The 22,587-nt window shown below is 39.4% G+C and overlaps 1 protein-coding gene across 1 annotated transcript in view; it reads left to right on the top strand.

The window, feature by feature from the left end:
- Window positions 1-22,587, top strand: part of ZFAND3 (zinc finger AN1-type containing 3) — a 301,844-nt gene that overhangs the window by 207,025 nt on the left and 72,232 nt on the right. Inside the window, exon 3 of the mRNA XM_066359506.1 lies at window positions 7,699-7,881. Within this exon, the coding sequence (XP_066215603.1) occupies window positions 7,699-7,881 (183 nt within the window). The remainder of the gene's footprint in view (window positions 1-7,698; window positions 7,882-22,587) is intronic.

The raw sequence follows: 22,587 nt of genomic DNA, 5'->3' as shown, positions 1-22,587 counted from the left end.
CTCCTTCTCCAAACTTTCTCAAACCAGATCTTCATCCCATTCTGATCATCTGACTCTTGCCATGAATGTTGACAGTCACTCCATGAGGAATGTCTTCTTTTGGCATTGTTTTGCATTTGAAAATCAGCACAGGAGGCAGCTTTGTTCTGTCGGCACAGAACAACTATATAATGGCTCTTTTCATGTCCACTTGTCTTCACAGTTACAGTTTTCACCTGCTTCTTATCAACAGTTGTTACTTGAGACATCAAATTGAAGGGGTACTTTGTCCATATTTGCAATCTGTCCCAACTCAAACTGCCATGTCTTCTGACATTGAATGACAAAATGATAAAATTCAAGGACCTTCTGCTCATAGCTTTCAGGCATCTTTTGGGCAAGTCTGGTGCACGTACGCATGCTTAGTCCATTCTGTTTCCTAAACCTGAAGCCCAATTGTGTGTCCTCCTTTGAAATCAATAACTTCTTTTCATCAGCAGTTCTTCTTGCCTCATGCTGAACCATCTTTGTGGACACAGGAATTCCAATGGCCCTTTCTTCAACCCATATCTTCAATTCCCTCTCTAAGGCAGGCCATTTTGCTGGCTTGCCTCTCATGGCCTTCTGCCGTGGTGTTTTCAGTGGAGTTTCTTCCCGTAGCCAGTCTCGGGTTGATTGCTCAGTTGGAGGAGGACCAAACTTATGCTCAGCAGCATGATTTCCATTCACTTTTTACTTCAATTCCAAACTGGATCACTTTTTACTTCAATTCAGCCCTGTACAAAAATCTTTTCTGAGCCATTTCTGGGCAGAATATGGCAAAATGTAACCTCCTGTAATACTGTATACAGGTAACAAGTGCAAAACAATGAGCACAAAGACAACAAGCGTGAGAAAGCAGGAAATTCAAGTAAAAAAATTTACAACCACTGTATAAGATGCATCCAGTTTTTAGATCCCAAATTTTTCAGAAAAGGTTGCATCTTACACATGGGGGAATACAGCAGGTCTCAAACCGCAGCCCCAGCGCTCGTGAGGAGGAGGTAGGTCTCCCCAAGCTTGCCGTGCTCTGCTGTCCTCTGCTGAAATGTGGGTAACCTCTACTGCCTAGTTTATGTTGAGGAGTAAATGAGAAAATGAACGTACGGCCTCTGGCAGGGTGCCTTGCTCATTGTAGGCACTTAACTCTTAGTTCCTCTCTCACTTTCAATTTGATTTTCTTTATGCCCAGCTTTAGTGGCTATAATAATGATATAGAAGCTGTTATTAGTGGCCAAGTAGGCTTAATGAGTGAGTTAGAACAAGTGCAGTTGAAGTTCTCAACTTTACTTATTGATTATAAAAATAGAAATTCACAGGTACTGAGCACTTTATCTTTAGGAAATGCTAACCCGGGTGATGCTAGGAGTGGCCTTCAAGGTATACAAAATAGTTTGTGAAAGGTTTAAAAATACTTTATAATTTTAAATGTAATCCAGTGATAGGTTTTCTCTAGACCACATGTTGCCACTCAAATTCAGATAGCATTTGTTGAGTACTGTTTTCGTCCTGGGTCTGTTTAATGTGGGAAACTGACAGACAGATGATTCTTATGCACCATAGTGAGTCTTGTGCTGTGGGGAATCACAGGGTTTGCGTCAAGATAATTTGACATTGTGTACCAAAAGCTTTAAAAATTGTACATCTTCCCTTACCCAATTGATGTATTCTGCTCACAAAAATTAGGGGATATTTTATAGCTTAATATTTATTTTGAAATATCTCCTAATCTTTGTGAGCAGTATTCTTCTAGCAATATAACCTAAGCAAAATTCAATGAAATCTTACTTATAATAGTGAAAAATTGGTAACTGCAAATGTGTAACAGTAGTGAATTGGTTATAAATGGACATTCTGTGTACTCACCAGTGATCACAAAAATTTATATGTGACAAAAAAAAAATATTCGTATAGGTATTTGCTAAGAGCAAAAACTAGCTTACTGAAGAGAATTTTTTTTTTTAAAAAAAGACCATTTATTGTCAAAGAAAGGAAGTTGAGTGAAATCTCTTCCAAATCACTTTTGTGTATTCTTTGCCTTGAAGGAATCATTAAAAAAGATAATAGTTACTGTTATAATCTGGAAGTGGGGCAGGAATTTAAGCGAGCTAATAAGCATCTTGCCAGGTCTGTGTAGGATGTCTGAGAGGTGAACAGACACACCCATATGAAAGGCAAGTTCTGAGTGATGGCTAGCTAAGGCACAGTCCCCGTGAGACTGCCAGAGAACGGCTCACCAGCAGGGCAGGGCTGCTTCCTCAGCCTGTCTTTCGAGGTGTACTCTGTAGTAAGAAGATAGACCTAAGAGGAACATCGCTCTAAACATGAAGAAAACTGGCCATTTTGGCTTAGCTGGTACCAATAGGTCCGTTTCTCTATCTTGTGTACCCATTTCTGGACACTTCACGTTCCAGGAGTACCTTTGATGAGAAATTATTTTTCCTCTTAGTTGGTAAGGTACGCTGCCAAGATCTTGGCTTCTTTTGGACAGCAATTCCATTAAAGTTTAAAGGTTTTTATTCAGCTTTTACAAATAACAGTTTAATCTGGAAAAGCTTTATCCACACAAACCTGTCTCAGCCTGGCAGCTTTATTCAAAATCAAGTTTACATCTTTGGATATACCTTTTACTCTTGCCAATTTACAAAAATAGATAATTATTCCAATTTTTTTCCTTAGATTTAAAGAAGTGAACAAGTCTTCACTGTGTCTGGGTCTAAGGAAGCAGCCCCTGCTGGACCTTTCCCACCCTGCGTTCCAGAGGGGAGTGATGAGACGCAGCCTGTTTGACTGTTGTTGACCTTTTGTACATGTGATATAAACCAGCTACTCTAGACTTCTGGGAGTTTTGTTTTGTTTTTGTCAGTAGTTAGAAGTTAGATGCTGACTGATTCAGAAAGAAAGGAAAAAGAGTAAGAACTATGATGTAAACTAAACATTAGGGCTAAATGGAAGAGAGAACTCAGTGCCCTTTCTTTAAACTAGGTGGAAAATACCCTTTATTTTTAACGACTGTCATTTATTGAGTACCCATGTGCTAGATATGTTATATAAGTACATTATCTTATTTAATTCACATTATTCTGAGAATTAGGAAGAACCTTCTTTCATTTTATGTATAAGGACTCTCCCCCCCAAATTAGACAGTTTGCTTTTAGACATATGCACAGTAAATAGTGAAATTGGGATTTGAATTCAAATTCAACTCTAAAGCTCTATTGTACAAACTGTTAATTTAGGCCTAAGAGTTAGAAAACTCGGATTAACTCTGTGAATTTCTGGTGAGTTGGCATTAACTTTCTTGGCTCTTGCTTTCTCTTGCTCTACATCGAGAGGTCTGAGCTGGATCTTGAAAGTTCTGGTTGTAAAATTCTGTGATTCTTAGGTTCTTTATTGAATTGAACATAGAATATATAAAGCTTCTACTATGTAGTTCTGTGTGCAGCCAGTTTGGTTTGCAATGAATACTTTTAGTTTGATGACATTTCAGACCATTGCCCTGCAGTGGTGCAGAAAAGTGGGAGGATGGATTGAAAGAGAAGGTACATTGTCTCAACTGCAGATTTACAAAGAAAACTTTTAAAGTACCTGAACATCAAGGAGTGTGGCCAGCAGACTGGAGATTGTGTGGGTGGGACATGGTAACAATGTCTTTAAACAAAAATGTTTACTCTCAAAGGGTTATTGTACCTGAGAGAGATGAGAGAGAGAGAGAGAGAGAGTGTGTGTGTGTGTACTGTCACAAGGACTCAGGATTGTGCTCGCTGGTACAATAATTCGGCTTCAGTTCATCTAGGGCCTTATAATATTTCCAATTAAATGTTAGAGAGATAATTATAGGAGAGATACAATGATAATTGACACAGGAGAGCTAATGAGATGACACGACATAATAAAAGAAGCACCATTATACTGCAGTATTTTTATTCCATTTAGATGGTACCTTTTTCTCTGAAGGTGCTGTACAAATAACACTGAGATAATAACCACTTAAAATGTCAAAACACTGAAGAATAAGAAAGTGGCTAAGAAAAATAAATACACAGAAAAGAAGCTTGCAATCACCGATTGGCACAGTAGGTAGTGATTCTTCTATTAGATTCATCTTTGCTGCTGTACATGGGTGGAGGCTTGACATGCAGGCCTTTTCCTTGGCCACTCTAGTGTTTACCATCCCTGCATCCTATGGTTATGATTAAAGACTGTGGGTTTTGGTGTCGGATGGACCTGAATTTAAATCTTGATCCTGCTGCTTACTAACTGTTAAGTTGGAACCAATTACCTAAACTTCCTGATTTGCACTTTCTTCATCAATAAAGTGGTGTTAATTATACCTCCCTTGTTAGGGTTGTCTCTAGGATTAAAGTAAATGAGTTATACACCTAAAATATTTAGTGTCGTGCCTAGCCACATGGTAAATGTAACCTAAATGCTAGCTATTCCAGTGCTCAGGATATGTCAAAACAATAGCAGCAGCTTCTCTGTGGTTCAGAAGATAAAGCAGTGTGGAGTTGTCAGGATCCTTCCCTGAATTGATATAGAAGCATAATCTGCACTTCATGGACTGGCATTAGATTTTTTAAATGAAACATAAAGATAATATACATAATAACTTTAAGCCACCTCCAACCTTAAGAAATAAAATATTACAGATAGGTTTGAAGATCCTTCTTCCTCCCCCCCCCAATAAATACTGTCTTGAATTTGGTGTATCATTTCCATGCAGGTTTTTATTAATGTAATTATATATCCATAAACAATATATGGTATTTTTTACATATTTAAATTTGTTATATAAACTTCACTTATACTGTATACAGTCAGTTCCTGGGTTACAAACAAGATAGGTTCTGTAGGTTTGTTCTATAGTTGGATTTGTATGTAAATAGGGACAGGTACATTTACCTATTAAAAGCAACTTAGATGTTTGTCTTAACATAGTCTTTATTTTTACCTTTCTGAGCATATAGACACTTAAACCTTTTCAAATACAGCCTTAAACCATCTCAGGTGATGCAGAAGATGATGGACTTGTTGGAGAAGATGGGACTTGTTAGAGTCAGGGTTTGATTCTGCTGCTGGAGTCAGTTTCCTGAAGTGTAGACAGTCAGAGAGGCTTGTACAGAGCTTTTCTTTTCTCCTCATAAATGGCCCTGTGGCATCTCAGGCCTTCGGTAACTGTGTGGTAAACTTAGGTGAACCTCTCTGTGTCAGGATCTGGCTCCTCTAACTTTGCCATTCCTGCTTCTGTGAGATGAAAAGCACCAGCTGCCTCTCTAGTAGAAAACTTTTCAGTTCTAGAGTTTGTGTTCCTGTTTTCGTCCCTAAATGCTGTCATCTGCTGCTCTAGTTCCATAAGGTCTTCACTGGTTAGTTCTTCGCTGTGGGAGTTGAGAAACTCTGTGATATCATTTTCACTGATTTCCTTTTTTCTCTGCATTGTTTTTGAGAATTTTCTGTTACATTTATAGCTTTATTCACTCATTTTAACTGCTATAGAGCATTCATTATATGCTTGAATATACCATTTTAATCCACTCTCTCATTGGACATTACCTATAATTTTGAATATTTCTGTGTACCTCTCATCTTCACCATCTCCCTTCCTCAAACTAAGAGGTAACCACTGTCCTGAATTTTGTTAAATATTTTTTAATGGTTTACTTGTACATTTCTAAACAGTATGTTGAGTTTTACCTGTTTTTAAGGTTGTATGTAAATACAGTCTGTGTTATTTAGTGACTTGCATTTTATCAATGTTACAATTTTGAGATTCATGTTGATGTATTTGGCAATAGTTACTTGTTCTCACTATGTATATTATTCCATTATTTGACTGTATTACCGTATATGGACCTTTAGGTTGTATCTGATTTCACTCTTAGGGATAATATATAATGAAGATGTGTGTGAGTGTTGTTTTCTCTCGGGCCTGGACCTAGGAATGAAATGGCTGGTGTAGGTAATCTATGTGCATCTTTATCTTCACTGGATATTGAGAAATAGTGATTTTATTATCATTTAATCATAAGTATTTTCTAATTTCTTCATTTACCCATGAATTTAAAGTGGATTTTTAAAATTTCCAACTATAGAATTGTGTTATGAATTTTTAACTTGTTCTCTGACCAGCTAGCTGGTCATGTCTGTATTGGGCTCGTTGGCATCTGTTTCAACTTTTGTTCATGGCCTAATGTGTGTTGTCAGGGTTAGCCAGGTTTTAGTTAGTTTTTATAAATACTCTGCATGCATTTGAAAACAATTTATTATGTAATTGTTGGACACATGAGTCTATACAGGGTGGGGCAAAAGTAGGTTTACAATTGTGAGTACACGAAACAGTTTATTCTTGTATTATTTTCCACACAGCTTATTTGTGTCCTAACCTGTATATGCTTATTAATGTTAACTAATTGTACTAGTTATTTTGTCTGTGACAGGTATATTAAAATCTTCCTGTTGTGTTAGTAAATTTGTTGCCTTCTCAGAAATAGAATCATTCTTACTTTTGAGGCTTGTTATTAGGGACATCCAGGTTCAGAATTGTTTTATCTTCCTGTAAAAAAATTTTTTTACTGTTATATAATGATTTTCTTTATCTCTGATAATGCTTTTTTGCCTTAAAGTCTACATTTTCTAACAATACTGGCTATTACTGGTTTTTTAATTGTGTGTTTGCTGGTATATTTTCATATACTTAAAATTTTCTATATTATCATACTTATTTTTATTAGTATGTCTCTTAAAAACTACAAGGGGTGAGCCCTGGCTGGTTGGCTCAGCGGTAGAGCGTCAGCCTGGCGTGCGGGGGACCCGGGTTCGATTCCCGGCCAGGGCACATAGGAGAAGCGCCCATTTGCTTCTCTACCCTCACCCCCTCCTTCCTCTCTGTCTCTCTCTTCCCCTCCAGCAGCCAAGGCTCCATTGGAGCAAAGATGGCCCGGGCGCTGGAGATGGCTCCTTGGCCTCTGCCCCAGGCGCTAGAGTGGCTCTGGTCGCTGCGGAGCGACGCCCCGGAGGGGCAGAGCATCACCCCCTGGTGGGCAGAGCGTCACCCCTGGTGGGCGTGCTGGGTGGATTCCGGTCGAGCGCATGCGGGAGTCTGTCTGACTGTCTCTCCCCGTTTCCAGCTTCAGAAAAATACAAAAAAAACAAAAACAAAAAAAACCACAAACTACAAGGGGTGAGACTTTGCTTATTCAGTCTGAACTTTCTGTATTTTAACTAAGTTAATTCTGTTTACATTTATTACCATTACTGGTATATCTGTACTTATTTCTACCATTTTATTATGTTTTTTATTTACCCAGCTTTGTTCTGCAGTTTTTTCTCATTTTATTTGTCTTGTTTGAGCAACTTTTCTGGGTTTCTTTTTTTTTCCTGTTGATTATCCCCAATACTTTAACATTCATTTTGCTTTACCAAGTCTTACATGAAGGTCAGCGTTCTACCATTCTTCTAAATAACATGCAGACCTTGGAAAGCATTCTCTCTGGTTACCCTCAACCAGTTTTATATGTTTTTGATCAGTATCTGACTTCCATTGTTTAATCACTGAAATTAGTTTTTAGTATTGCTTCTAGTACATTTCTTTTTTCTACTAAATTTCCTTATTTCCTAATACCCAAGGAGATTGCGAACTCTTTCATTAAGCTGGTTTTCTTAATTTTTCCTCTTCAGATTTTCAAAAGAAACAACCAGATGATGATTCCGCTCCAAGTACAAGTAACAGCCAATCAGATTTGTTTTCTGAAGAGACCACCAGTGACAACACCAATACCTCGATAACCACGCCAACTCTTAGTCCCAGCCAGCAGCCGCTTCCGACAGAACTGAATGTAACTTCACCAAGTAAAGAGGAGTGTAAGTGCCCAGACCCAGGAAGTGGTAGAGAAGAGAGAGCTGCCCAGGAATTCTGTCATGAGTTTCTTTGGAATGCCTCATCCCAGAAAAAACCCAGCTTTTTAAGTTCAGTATTAAGTGTTAATGTATAGACCCAAGTTAGCAAGTTAGAGATAAGTTTAATCCATTCCATAGTGCAGTGGTCCCCAAGCCCCAGGCCGCGGGCCATTTGGTACCGGTCCGCAGAGAAAGAATAAATAACTTATATTATTTTCGTTTTATTTATATTTAAGTCTGAACGATGTTTTATTTTTTAAAAATGAGCAGATTCCCTCTGTTACATCCATCTAAGACTCACTCTTGACGCTTGTCTCGGTCACGTGATACATTGATCCGTCCCACCCTAAAGGCTGGTCTGTGAAAATATTTTCTGACATTAAACCAGTCTGTGGCCCAGAAAAGGTTGGAGACCACTGCCCTAGAGCTTGAGTTGATCTTACAAGATAGCCTTTATGTTAACTGTCAAGGTACCAAGGTTTTGAACCAGTCTAGGGCAGTGGTTCTCAGCCCAGGCTGCAAATTAGAACTCACTGGGGATTTTTAAAAACAATTTTAATCTGGCCCTGGCCAGTTAGTTCAGTTGCTTAGGGTGTCATCCCAAAACGCCAAGGTTGTGGATTCGATCCCCAGTCAGGACACATAAAGGAAGCAACCAATGAATGGACGACTAAATGGAACAATAAATGAATACTTCTCTCTCTCCCCCCCTCCCCTTTTCCCCCTCTCCCTCTCCCCCCTCCTCTCTCTCTAAAATCAATCAATCAATACATTTTTTTTTTAAAAGAATTTTAATCTTCAGCAACATTCCCTAAGTCTAATTTAATTGGCCTGGATGAAGGCCCAGGAATCTGTTCTTTTTAACTCTGCAGAGCATTCTGAAGTGCAGCCAGTGTTGAGAACCACTCGTCTAAGGGAACTTGCCTCAGATTCAGGAACCTTGGATTGAAACCTTGCTTCTGTCACTAACTGGGCCTTGAATGTTTCTAGACCATCAGCTGAGATAATAACACTATGTAGTTCAGAAAACATAGGTATTCGAAGGAAGGATAAGATGGTTTCCGTTGCTCTTCTGTAAATCCTCAGGGGTAAAATACCATTACCACAGATGTGATTTGGAAATCTATTGCCCACTTAGTCTCTATAACACGATAGCCATTCCCTTTAGGGCACAACCATCACTGCGAGTGTTGAAAGTTAGCAATGTTATGACATAGCAGTTTTTGCCTTTTTAAAATTCAGTTAACGGTGAAATTTATTTTTCAGATTTAATGACTATCTAGAAATCCTTGGAATGTTCTATTAACTTTGAAAAGATGGCCAGAGAATTAATATTCATCTAAACTTTATCATAAAGCATGGTACTAGGTAAAACAGAATGTAAAAGTAAAGAAGGCCATAGTCCCTGTCCTCAAAGAATTTACTGTTTAGCGGGAAGAGCTAAATATATTTGTTATTAAAGACAGTAACCGTTAATGAAGAGTATTGATTTACTGGAGAAAGTGATGTTGAAAACATTCTAGACAGAGTAGAGTGACATGGAGGAAAGCTGCATGGAGTTCTGCAATGGCGTGTGACTCTGTTAGGGCCATTTATGGGGGACAAGGCTGGAAAGGGAGACTGTGACCAGGTTGTAGAGGTTTGAATGCTCAGCTAGGATATTTGGATGTTAGATAGTACTTATGTTTTTGAGCAAGGAAAGTAATATTATAGTTCTTCTGGAGAAATAACCTAGCAGTATTGAAAATAGGAAGGATTATACGGGAATAACGTTGCAGAGAGAGACTTTTTTTAAAACACTATAACTTTCTGATTAGAAACCCAGGTAAAGGTGTAGAAGTCATTTAAGAGGAGAAGAAAAGATGAAGATGGTAGTGGCAACATTAAGGCAGTAGGTTTTGTTTTGTTTTTTAAAAATCTATTCGGGGTGATATACTTATTGAGGAGCTTATGAAAGCTATGGCCTATTGTCTCAGAAAAACACACACCATTCATTTATATCCAAACTTGAGAAAAATTTTTCGAAGCTTGCTCTGGCCATTAGGTTAAGAACTTGTCTGTGAGAAAGGTTGCAGGTGGTGAGGGTCTCATCGGATGGAACTTAACCTGATGGGCCCAGACACGCACACCCCAGGGTCAAGCCCCAGTAAACCGCTTCTCCTACCTAGGAGAAGAAAGATGGAGGAAGAAGCAGCAGGGGGCGGGGGGTTAGTTGTGTTATCTTTCTGTATCTTCTCCTAGAGGGATTTAGAGAAGTAGGGTGTGGGAGTTGCCAGGAAATGGGTTTGGGATTACCAATCCATAATTTTTAAACTGCACAGTAGTTATAGATCCATTGTTATTGTTTTGAACTGAAAGTGCTGAGTCTTTGGGGCTGTTGAAAGGTTTTACTTTTTTCCTGATAATCAAGAGAATGAATATTGCTTACATCTGCTTTCTACTTCTCACTGTTAAATGAATATACGAGCAGAAAGGTTGTAAGGGGATAGAGAGATGAGGGAAGTAAGGAAGGTTTGTTAAAGCTGTCAGGGTGTGCGCATTAGAAGTCAACAATGCGTGCGAGATGGAGATAACAGTAACTACCACCACTTACTGAGTGCTTTATGTGCAAGGCATTGTATCAATAGTATGTTTTCATATTTTCTCTCTTATTCATCATGACAAGCAGTGAGGTAGATATTATCATTATTCCCATTCTATAAATAAGGAAACAGGCACAAAGAGATCAAGTAATCAGCCTGTGGTAGTGAACTAGGACGCACCAGAAATAGGATCCAAACCCAGGCACCGGGCTGCAGATGGAAACATTGGGGCACGTTTGTGAAGTGTTGGCTCCACTCTGCGCACTCTTCTAAGCTCTCTGCGTGCACTGACATTTCATTCTCACAGTCCCCTATGAGGTGGGCGCTCTTACTCTCTCCGTTCTTACCGGAGAGGAAGCTGAAGCACACTGAGGTTCAGTAGCTTCTGCCCAGAGTTACAGAGCCCCTGCTGTGCAGGATGGTCCACGTGCCAACCTAGCAATCCGGCTCCAGAGCCTGTGCTTTCAGCCACTCAAGCACATCGCTACAACGTTGTGAAAATTCTGTGGACTACAAACTGACAGGAGATAAGTTTGAATTTGGTGGTCATGAGATTGATTACCAAAATATAATAGTGCCGTTTTACATATATATACTTTTTATAAAATACATTTTATATATTCATTTAGCTGTCTTTGCTGGGAGCCTGCTATATGTTGGGCACCAGGTTAAGTGCTGGGTACTGAAATGGGTAAGATCAGGTCTTCTCTACCCACATAGCAGTCACCTGCCCAACTGTCTGCACCTCTCCCCGAGATTCTGGCTTGCTCTCCCAAACAGGTACTAAGAATCTGGGGGTAAAAGGGAGGCAGCAGGAGCAGTGGTTTGTCATTTGCAGAAACTCTCTCATATGGGTTTTGCAACCTCAGCTAGGCTGAAGACTACACTGGAGTAAGGAGGTGTGTGCCTGGTTTGTGGATGGGGGGGATAGAGAGATGAGGGAAGTAAGGAAGGTTTGTTAAAGCTGTCAGGGTGTGCGCATTAGAAGTCAAAGTGATTGCCAAGTAGTATTGAAGACTTAGGAGAGATGAGACAGCGGGTCCATTGACACCTGCTTCTCTCTTCAGCTGTGACCTACCTAGGAGAAGAAAGATGGAGGAAGAAGCAGCAGGGGGCGGGGGGTTAGTTGTGTTATCTTTCTGTATCTTCTCCTAGAGGGATTTAGAGAAGTAGGGTGTGAGAGTTGCCAGGAAATGGGTTTGGGATTACCAATCCATAATTTTTAAACTGCACAGTAGTTATAGATCCATTGTTATTGTTTTGAACTGAAAGTGCTGAGTCTTTGGGGCTGTTGAAAGGTTTTACTTTTTTCCTGATAATCAAGAGAATGAATATTGCTTACATCTGCTTTCTACTTCTCACTGTTAAATGAATATACGAGCAGAAAGGTTGTAAGAGTCAGTACATTAATGCTGTTTTGAAAAGACTGCAGCCAGAGTAAGAACTATTGACAAAAGTATGTAAAATACAGATTTTTATCCAAAAGAATTAAAACACCTGACAATATAAAATAAAGCAGATATCCAAGTGATATTTCTTTGTCTGAACACACATACATCTCTTCCTCTCCCATCGTGTGTGTCTGCAGAAGAGTCCATGTAGTGTTAGCCATTGCAAACATTTTTAAAGAAGTGTAAACAAAATTCAAATAGTGATCAAAGGTACTGTCACAGCATTTACATGCTGAATAATAGTAACAGCTAACAGTGGAGTTCTCATCAAGGATTGTTTCAAGTACTTCATCTGTATTAGTCTACTTTATCTTCATAATTACCCTGTAAGGTGAGTACAGTTACCATATCTGTTTCACAGATGTGGAAATGGAGGCACAGAATGCTTCATTATCTTGACCAAGATCACAGAGCAGCCCTGCTCTCTGGCACCACACCTAGCTGTCTGACTGTCTCTAGTGATTTATAGTAGAAAGGGTGTTGCATGCAAATGAAAACTAGAGGGAAGAGGTTATTACTCAGGCACTTAAAAATAACAAAGTAACATTTCTTGCTGCTTTTGCTATTACCTATTTCCTGTTGTCACAATTTTTAGGTTTTTCATAGAGATAATATCATAGAATACTGGAGTGAGTTGTCTTGTTGTTGTTTTTGTTTTAGTGAGAGGAGGAGAGATAGTGAGACAGACTCCCACTGGGATCTACCCAGCACCCCGTCTGGGGCTGATGCATGAATCAGTCAAGCTATTTTTAGCACTTGAGACTGACACGCCCAGAATCACTAGCTATCCTCAGCATCCAAGGCGATGCTTGAACCTGTCCAGCTACTGTCTGTCAGAGGGGAAGAAGGAAAGATGAGGGAGGGGGAGAGAAGCAGATGTTCACTTCTCTTGGGTGCCCTGACCAGGAATTGAACCCGAGGTGACCATAGGCCAGGCCAATGCTCTATCCACTGAGAAAACTGGCCAGGGCCTTATTATTTTTAAATGATAGACAGAGGACTGGTTACCTAAAATCAGAGCCTTACCAGATTTGACTTAAAAATGGTAAAATAATAATAATAATAATAATAAACAAAACACCCCTTTCTTTATCTCTCCTTTAAATGAACTTTCCTGTTGTCATGCTCTTAAAGGCCTAGGCAGTTCTGCTGCCTTTTTGGGGAGCCTTCTGATATGCATGCCTACCTAGCCTTATGATGTGCAGCTCTCCCCAACCCTCAGTCCCACTACATATTGCAAGGAAATTGAGGTTGTCTGTTTCTTTCTCAGCAGGAGAGGAAGAGAACTGACACCTGTGTTCCTAGGGAAGAGGAATGGCAAGGAATTGTTTTCAAGTATTCTGACATTCTGATCTAGCAGTTAGAGAAGGCCCACCATACAGACACTCACTCTGCTAAGCTCTGCACAGAGGCACATACTAAGAACTAAACAGCAACTAGCACATCCATAAAACTACCCTTTATACGAGGGGTTGGCACACTACCGCCCAAGGGCCAAATTCAGTCCAGCACCCGTTTTTGTACAGCCTACAAGCTAAGAATAATTTTAAATGATTGAAAAAACAAAATAATTTTGTGACTTTTTTAAAATAATTTTTTATTGAAACACAGCCCTGTTCATTCATCTGTGTATTTTCTGTGGCTGCTTCTGCTCTACAGCAGCAGATAGGGTAGCTGATACAGAGACTCAGTGGTCCTGTACAGATGTTTGCCAGCCTATTCTGCAAAGCACTTGACAAACATCATTTTGGGGGGATCATCCTGACAATGTGCAACATTGGCAAGGCAGATAATCTCCTTTCTGTTCTACAGATGAGTAAAAGGCTGGCATGGTGACCTACCTGCCTGGTGTCACATGACAGAGCTAGAACTCAGCTCAGGGCCTTTTTTAGCTGTAATGCTTGAGTTTTGTCCTGTTCATTTACGCAGCATCTACCCAGGAGATGCTTTTGTTGTAGAAAAAGAAAATATACAGAAAAAGTGAGAACCATACTAAGCAAAAATTAGTGAAGGTTTTGTTGTTGTTGTTTTTTTTTACAGAAACAGAGAGAGGGATAGATAGGGACAGACAGATAGGAACGGAGAGAGATGAGAATCATTAATCATCAATTTTTCATTGCGACACCTTAGTTGTTCATTGATTGCTTTCTCATATGTGCCTTGACCGTGGGCCTTCAGCAGACCAAGTAACCCCTTGCTCAAGCCAGTGACCTTGGGTCCAAGCTGGTGAGTTTTGCTCAAACCAGATGAGCCCGTGCTCAAGCTGGTGACCTTGGGGTCTTGAACCTGGGTCCTCCGCATCCCAGTCCAACGCTCTATCCACTGAGCCACCGCCTAGTCAGGCTAGTGAAGGTTTTTATTTTTATTTATTTATTTTTTTAAAGTAGATTTTTTTTTAAAGATTTTATTTATTCATTATAGAGAGGGAAGAAAGAGAGAGAGAGAAAGAGAGAGAGGAAGGGGGAAGAGCAGGTAGCATCAACTCCCATATGTGCCTTGACCAGGCAAGCCCAGGGTTTTGAACCGGCAACCTCAGCGTTTCCAGGTTGACGCTTTATCCACTGCACCACCACAGGTCAGGCTAGTGAAGGTTTTTAATGATTTAAGCTTAATTTCCAAGTGCTGGCTGGATTTTCCTTTAATATGACAGTGAAGTCTAAAATAGAAATTTGAGAACATTCTTTATCTGTGGTTAAATTAAGTTGGTTGAACAAAGAGATTGCCATTGTTTCCTTAGAAACTGGTTCCTGGGGATACTCTCTAGCTCCCCCAGGCATTTAAAAGATAGAATAAAATGGGGGTGCGTTTTAACAGATTTCCTTCCTAGACTGCCCTTGGGTTTTTGAACGTGCATTGGACTTCATTGGCTGCCAGTTTTCATTCCTGTCTGACAAGCCCTTATCTATCCTGGAAAATTATCACTACCTCCAAGTGGCTTTTTGTTTTTATCAACTTAATTTCTAATAATTACTAAATAAAACTCTTTTTCCCTTTTTAGGAATATGCCTACTTCAGAAGACCAGATATTGGGCAAAATAGGCTGGCTAATTCTAGTAGAGTGCTTAGAAAATACTAGCTATTAAAAGTATTTTATGACTACCTGCTGGGCTGGTTTTGTGTGAAATGTGGGGAGATTTATTTACAATTCTCTCTGTATGTGTCTTTCTTTCTCTTCCTTTTTCTCTAATGAAACTCAACACATCAGGCTGTTTATCAGAGATAATTATACAACAGATGGAGCTTTTCTGATATATAATAGTCACAAAGTGGAAGATTCTTTCCTGTAATGAAAAATGCCCGAACTTTAAATGTCTCTTGATTTTAATTTAGAGATTTTCTTTTTTTTCCTCAGTGAATTTATTTATCCTGGAGTTGATTCTGTAAAGCAGGCTGTGTTCTAAAAAGATTGATACTTGGCTGTACAGTATAATAATGTACAGTTATATGCTGAATTGAATTGAATGGCTGTAATTCACCAGGAATCAATGTATGGGATCATTCAATTAATCCCTATCAAAATGCAGGAGGACTTGAGCAATTTAGCAGTGTTTTCTTAAGGAAATTATTTCTATTCCATAATGTTAGCTGTGTCAGAACTATTCAGGCACTTAGAGTGTCATCTGACCTTCACCTTGTAGTTGAAATGAAGGCCAAATAAAAGCAACACTGTGATTTTTAAATAATTCATTTGCTGTTTTTACCCCCCTTAGTTTTAATCCTATTTTTAAGAATACAAGTAAAGTTAAAGACATACAGGTTTATGTGGAATAGAAGGGGAAAATACTCTTTTAATCCACTTCACCCCCACCAAATTTCTGCTCTTTCTAGAGGTAATCACTGTTTATTCTTTTTGGGTTGTATATTCTTTGCTATGCAGTTGTATACATGTTTACATACTTTTAAGGTTTCCTTTATTTTTATACAAATGAGAGTATACTATCTGTACATACTGTTTTTAGCTTGCTTTATGTATTCTTTTATTTTTTTAAATTTTAATTTAACTATATTTTAGAGATTTTTCCAGGTCAGCACCAAGAGAGATCTGCTTAATTCTTTTTCAACTGCTCTGTAGTATTCCATATACTTACTATTTTCTCTTGAGCTGTTTCTAATATTTCACTACTATAAACCATGTGAAGTAAAATTTGATGTAAATGACTAATGGTAGATGGACGAGGACCTAACAAGTCAGAGAAAATATGTTTATTTTAAACTTGATATGCATGGCAAATTTCCAAAATTATATTGCCACTTTATACTCCTAAGAATAGTGTTTGAGAGTATTTCCCATACTTTTTACCAATGCTAGGTGTTTCTTTTATTTTTATTTTTTGCAACAGCAAAAGAATGGCTCATTTTAATTTGCATTCTCCTGACATCTCCTGATAGTGAAATTGAGCATTCTTTCATATGTTTATTAGTTATTTATGTCTCCAGTGATTTGCCTACACACATTCTTTGCTTATTTATTATCCATCTTTTTCTTACTGATTTGTGGGAACTCATATTCTGGATAATAAATCTTTGTTATATATCTTACAGATATTTCCTTCTGGTATGTCACTTGGCTTTTATTTTTGATTTGGGTGCCTTGGATTCCATTAGAAAATATGCAAATTTAAAAATTCAAATCTGTTAGTCTTTTGTCTTCTAGGTTTGTGTCTTTCTTAGAAAGTACTCTCCATTGCAGGATTATAAAATTGTTTTTTCTATATATATTTTAATACTTTTTATAGTTTGTCTTTTAATTTATTTAGCTTTTGAATCCATCTGCAATTTATTTTGTATGTCATATAAAGTATAAGAATTTACCTTTTATTTTTCCAAATGAATAACCAGTTATCTCAAAATCATTTATTAAATAGGCCTGATTTTAAATGTCATTATTATTATAGAAACATAGATCTGTTTTTAGGCACTTTTATTTTGTTCTGTTGGTCTACTTGCCTATTCCTGAGATTAAAATACAGTTTATATCTGATAGAGCTAGTCCCTCCTAGTTTATTTTTTAAAATTTTTTGTTGGCTTGTTCTTTTGTATTTTTTTTTTTTAGTCAGCTTGTGCAAGTATTAAAAATTACAGTGTGGTTTTAAATGGGATTACATTAAATATATATAGTTTGGGGAATAATTTGGACATTTTAATACATTATTAAGTTTTTTCATATAGTCACATCATTTGTCTTCCTTTATTCAAACTTCATATTTTCTTTTTTCTTCTTCTTCTTCTTTTCCAAGTGAGAGGAAGGGAGATAGACAGATTCCCACGTGCACCCTTGACCGGGATCCACCTGGCAACCCCCATCTGGGGCCAATGCTCTGCCCATCTGGGGCCTTGCTCATAACTCAGCTATTTTTAGCACCTGAAGTGCTAAAAATGTCAGCCACTGAGCCTGGGGCCCATACGCTCTCGCTTGAACCAGTTGAGCTATGGCTGTGGAAGGGGAAGAGAGAGAAGGGGGAGGGGTGGAGAAGTAGATGGTCACTTCTCCTGTGTGCCCTGACTGGGAATCGAACTCAGATATCTATACGCCAGGCTGATGCTCTTCCACTGAGCAAACTGGCCAGGACCCAAACTTCATATATTCTTGAGTCAAGATTTATCATTTCATTAATATGAGCCTTATACATTTCTTGCTAGAATTTCTTTTTTACAGCTTTATATTTTTCCTCATTCCTAACTGATGAGACTACTTCTACTAGGACTTCACAATTAAAATATCTGTAGTAGGTTTCTTGTGGCTATCATTTATCAGGTTAAGGAAGCTCTTCTGTTTATACTTTGCTAATATTTTTCTTAATCTGAAAGGAATGGTGAATTTTATAAAATGCTTTTTCAGAATCTACTGAGTTGGTCATATGGATTTCTCCTTTAATGTGTATGTATGTAATCTCCTAATTTAATAGACCTATAAGGTTAAAATGTCTTTGCATTCCTTGAGTAAATCCTACTAGTTCTTTCATTGTACTGCTGAATTCAAAATGCTAATTTTACTTTAAATTTTACAACTTTGGCCTGACCAGTGGTGGTGCAGTGGATAGAGCATTGACCTAGGATGCTGAGGTTCGCAGTTCAAAACCCTGGGTTTGCTGGCTTGAGTGCGGGCTTGCCAAATTGAGCATGGGCAAAGGTTGCTGGCTTGAGCAAGGGGTCACGGGCTCAGCGTGAACCCTCCCCCCACCTCAGTCAAGGCACATATGAGAAGCAGTCGATGAACAACTAAAGTGAAGCAACTATGAGTTGCTGCCTCTCATCTCTCTTCTCCCTCTCCCTCTCCACCTTCCTGTCTGTCTCTTTCTCGCTATAAAAAAATTTACACTTTTAATAAGTGAGTTAATTTTGTGTATGTGTGTGTTTGTATATGAGGTTCATTGTGGAAAGCTTTTCGTCCTTCCTGTGGTCTCACGTAGCCTGTATGTTCTGACATTTTGTAACATCTATTCTTTGAAAGTTTGAAGAATTTACTCATAAAATTGGCCCGATATCTGATATTGGACTATTTATATTTTTTTACCTCATTTAAAGTCAATTCTGGCAATCAATATTATTATAAAAACATTCATAGATTTCTAAATTTATTAGAATAAAATTATACAGTGTTCTTATTTTTAAAATTTATTCTATTAAAGGGGCTTGTAATTTTAGAGTGTTATCTGAATACACAAACTAAATCTTAACTACTCTGAAATTGTTCATATTTTCTAATTTGTCTTTGTTTATGATCCTCTACTTAAGCTCAATGGAGAAATATTAAATGTCTGAGAAGTTGTCACTGCCATTGTGTTTTTATAAAATTATAATCATAATCTTTATATTGTTCTTGCTTCTAATCCTGTTCTACTTCATTAACTTGTCAGATGAATCTTTAATCGATACTGTATTAAACCAAAAAGGAAATTCTTCTTTTGTCTTGTCACCACGTATTTCATTCAGATTCTTGATCTTGTATCAGACATCTTCCCCCATAATCTAGACTTTCACTGTATCTACCTGTTTATCCTTCCCAGCACTGATGCTGAGCTCTGAGCTATTACTATTTTTGTTCATGTTCTCAGAAGCCCACCTTAAAACCATTTTATCCTTACTGATTTCTTCCTCCAAGGACTCCCTTTATTTCTTACCTGGAACGTGTAATCACATCCTGTCTTGGTTACCTCTGACATGAGAATGTCATCTCTCTGTAACAGTTTACAGGCTAAATTCAAAATTAGCAAAGACTTTTATGTGGCTTCGCTGTGCCCCAGAGCACCCAGCATAGTGCTTGGCAAGGCAGCACTCGGTAAAGGCTTACTGATTTAAATTTTTAGAAAAGTTTTCTTATTTTTCTTACTTTTGAAAACCTACTTCAGGTGTTTTGGTATATTAAAGAGAGGCTTCTCATTGCCTGAACCTGATTTTGAACAGTTACTTAATATTCTTTTATTATTTTCTGTGCCATTTGGTAATCCAAGTGGAAGCAACTCAAAAAGGCAGTTGCCCTACCACATTTAGAAGTTCGGTCACCTTGTTGCGACAATTCATCACTTTTAACAGAGTTTTTAAAATAATGGGAGAGTTTTTTTAAACTGTGCAAATTGCTGTCAAAAAAAGTTTTTTCTCACCTGAATTTCCCCATTCAAGATTGCCCTTTACAACAGAGAAGACTGACGCACTTTAATCACTCATTTTCAGGGGTCCCTTTGAAATCTGCAAATCTGAAAGGTTAGTTTCCTGTAAAGATTTCCTTGGGCACCTATGAGATTATATAGTTATTGATATTCAGACTAGCAACATCATCAATGCTCCCTCTTTGCAAATGCAGATTTTTAAAAAAACATTCTTATTAAATGAAATGCTCTATAGGTTGCAGTGAAAGTAAAGGTCATGGTGAACAACCACACTTCACACAGCTTTAGTCCTTTGCAGTTGTCATACTGGGTTTATTTGGTGTAGACAAAGGTAATGGGTGACAACTGTGCTGATTTTAAACTAAACCTAAGCTTTATTATGACAAGTGTTTGGCTGAAAAAAAATTATAATAGGGGCATCTATTAGGGTGCGTTAGAGGTAGTTATTTAGACTAATTAAAAAATAAGATTCTATCTTGTTAAGGAACTACATATTAAAACTCCAAAATATTGTTATAAACACTTCTCTACATAATTCAGATTGTGACATTTTCAACTATTACTTGCAAAAAGAGGTCCTGTTAGTAAGACCTGCTACTAGTGTTTTCTGAAACAAGAAGGTTGACTAAGGTACCTTCCATTCAGTGTCACTCTGAAAACACCGCAGCCGATCCAGCTCCCCGTAGGAGAGGCTGAGCCAGGGGCTGGGAAGAAGAGCGCCTGTGTTCACGAAGCTGTTCAGATGTCCATGGTGCAGTGCCTGTGGCCAAAATACACTGCTCACAGAAACGAGGGGGCCTGCAGGTGCTCCAGTACTTCCAGCCTTTTGTATGGTGCATTGTCACCAATGAGATCGAAGTTAGGTTTGCATCTCACTTGCTAATCAAATAACTTTCTTTCACATGTTTGCTTTTCTCATGTTCTTGTTTAATAAAAAAAATCAAATGCTTTTTTTTTTATCACTTCATACTTACTTTGAAATGTCCCCTACTTTTTGTGAGCTGTATGGTTATGTTTTTCCCTTTTTTCTGAAGCAGCTTCTGAAGATGCACAAGTCACTTCCCTTCCTGAAGGCAGTGTAGCCTGTTAGTTGCTGACGCAGCCGAGGGTTATGAAAAACACTCTTCATCGCCCCCTGGTGGGCAGAGCATCGCCCCTGGTGGGCGTGCCGGGTGGATCCCGGTCAGGCACATGCGGGAGTCTGTCTGACTGTCTCTCCCTATTTCCAGCTTCAGAAAAAAAATACAAAAAAAGAAGAAAAAAAAAAAGAAAAACACTCTTGGTAGCTGAACTATGTCAGAAAAAAATAAAAGCTCTTCAAATACTGAGTGGTCTCTCGGTGAATGGCGTGGGATTCATGCTCGTGTTGGTGGTGAATGCAAATACAGGAATCTGAGCGGGGCCTCCGTTAAGCCTGTGAATAGTCAGAACGGAAGTCTAACTGGGGAAGTGACAGCTCCTGATTTTACGTCCACATTAAATGTGCTTTGTCACAGAGAGAAACAAAAGTGTCTAAAAATAGACCTGACTTTATTACCCATTTGATATTTAACCTCCTAAAAAAAGGGTTCTTAGTTTTGATCCCCAAGATGGTGGCTTAGAATTTCAGTGTTGGCCCTGGCTGATTGGCTCAGTGGTAGTGTCAGCCCAGTGTGTGGATGTCCCAGGTTCCATTCCCGGTCAGGGCACACAGGAGAAGCAACCACCTGCTTCTCCACACCCCCGCCCGCAAACTCTCTCTTTCTTTCCCACAGCCATGGCTCAAATGGTCCCCAGCAGAGTCTGGTGCTTGCTGGTCTCCCTTTTGGGTGTGCTGCTTGTGTGGCTGGTTGAGTCTGGTGTTGGTGTGGTCTGCAGCCCACTACCAGTTGTGTTGGTTCTGGATCCTCTTTGGTGAGGATTGGGTATGGGTTGATGCCAGATGTGTTGTAACCGACTGTGTGCTACCTGTCTGGAACTACCACTCTGCTTACTGTTGTGTCTGCATTTTCTGTGCCTGAGTATGGGTGGGGCCAACCTGTGTATAAGGATCACCTTTCTCCTGCTTAGGGCCGACAGCAGCTCCATAAAATGGCCCAAGGTCCTTAAGATTTACCTCCACTTTTTAGCTGCTCCACCTCCTCTTGCAGCTGCTTGGTCTTCCCAGAGTCTTCTGTAGAAAGACTGTTGGAGAACGTGGCCCCTCCTCCAGAGCCTAATCTGTCAGCCACTGCTGGATACTCTAGTTCTGTTTCTCCCCAGATGGCTGAGCAGAGGTTCAGGTTGGGTGGGGATGACAGCCCCCTCTGCAGAAGTCCTTACAGCTGAGGAGCCCTTGGTCTTAGGGAGACAGATTGAAAGGGTCTTCTACGGGAGCTGATTGTGACCCTTCTGGGTAGCAGGTCTTACTGGGGCAGGATATGCAGGACTGGAGCCAGCGGACAGTGAGGCTCTCCCTCGTCCAGTGCGTGCGAGCTGCCGTACAGGTGCTGACCACAAAAAGCGGAATTCGCCTCAGTTCGGTTTGGTGCCTGCTGAACTCTCTCTTTGAATATGCTGTTTGTAATACTAGTTGCATCCTGCTCTGATATTATCTGCAGCTGGCTAGTGGATGTGTTGGTCTGGGCCTTAGGGAACGTGGTGCAGACCAGTGTAAGGCACTGCCCATGAATGGCCCTCAGCAACCTTTTTGGAGCTGTAAGTGATCCATAGTTTGTGGCTATCTCTGCTGGGCTTAGGAGCACAAGGGAGGATCAAGCTGCACACCTGGGCTGCCTTTTTAACCAGCACTGGGCTTGGGGGCAGGTCAGGAAAAGACCCAAGACTCCTTGAGATTGGCCTCCTGCTACCTTTGTTTGCTAGCTGCTTGTTGGGCTTGGCCCCTGGGAAAAGCTCTGGTACAGTAGAGGCTGGGGCAATTCAGGCTCAAGAAAGGTGGTGGGTGTGGTTCCCAACCCAGGGCCCCACGTGTTGGTCTGTCCTGATTTTTTTAACAGACTTCAGTAGGGTATGGTCACTATGAGTCCAATGGGTTTGGCATCTGAAACTCAG

Source organism: Saccopteryx leptura, chromosome 1 (assembly GCF_036850995.1).
Source record: "Saccopteryx leptura isolate mSacLep1 chromosome 1, mSacLep1_pri_phased_curated, whole genome shotgun sequence".
Classification (NCBI taxonomy): domain Eukaryota; kingdom Metazoa; phylum Chordata; class Mammalia; order Chiroptera; family Emballonuridae; genus Saccopteryx; species Saccopteryx leptura.
Note: the sequence above shows the minus strand (reverse complement) of the source record. Positions and strands in the feature narration are given on the sequence as shown.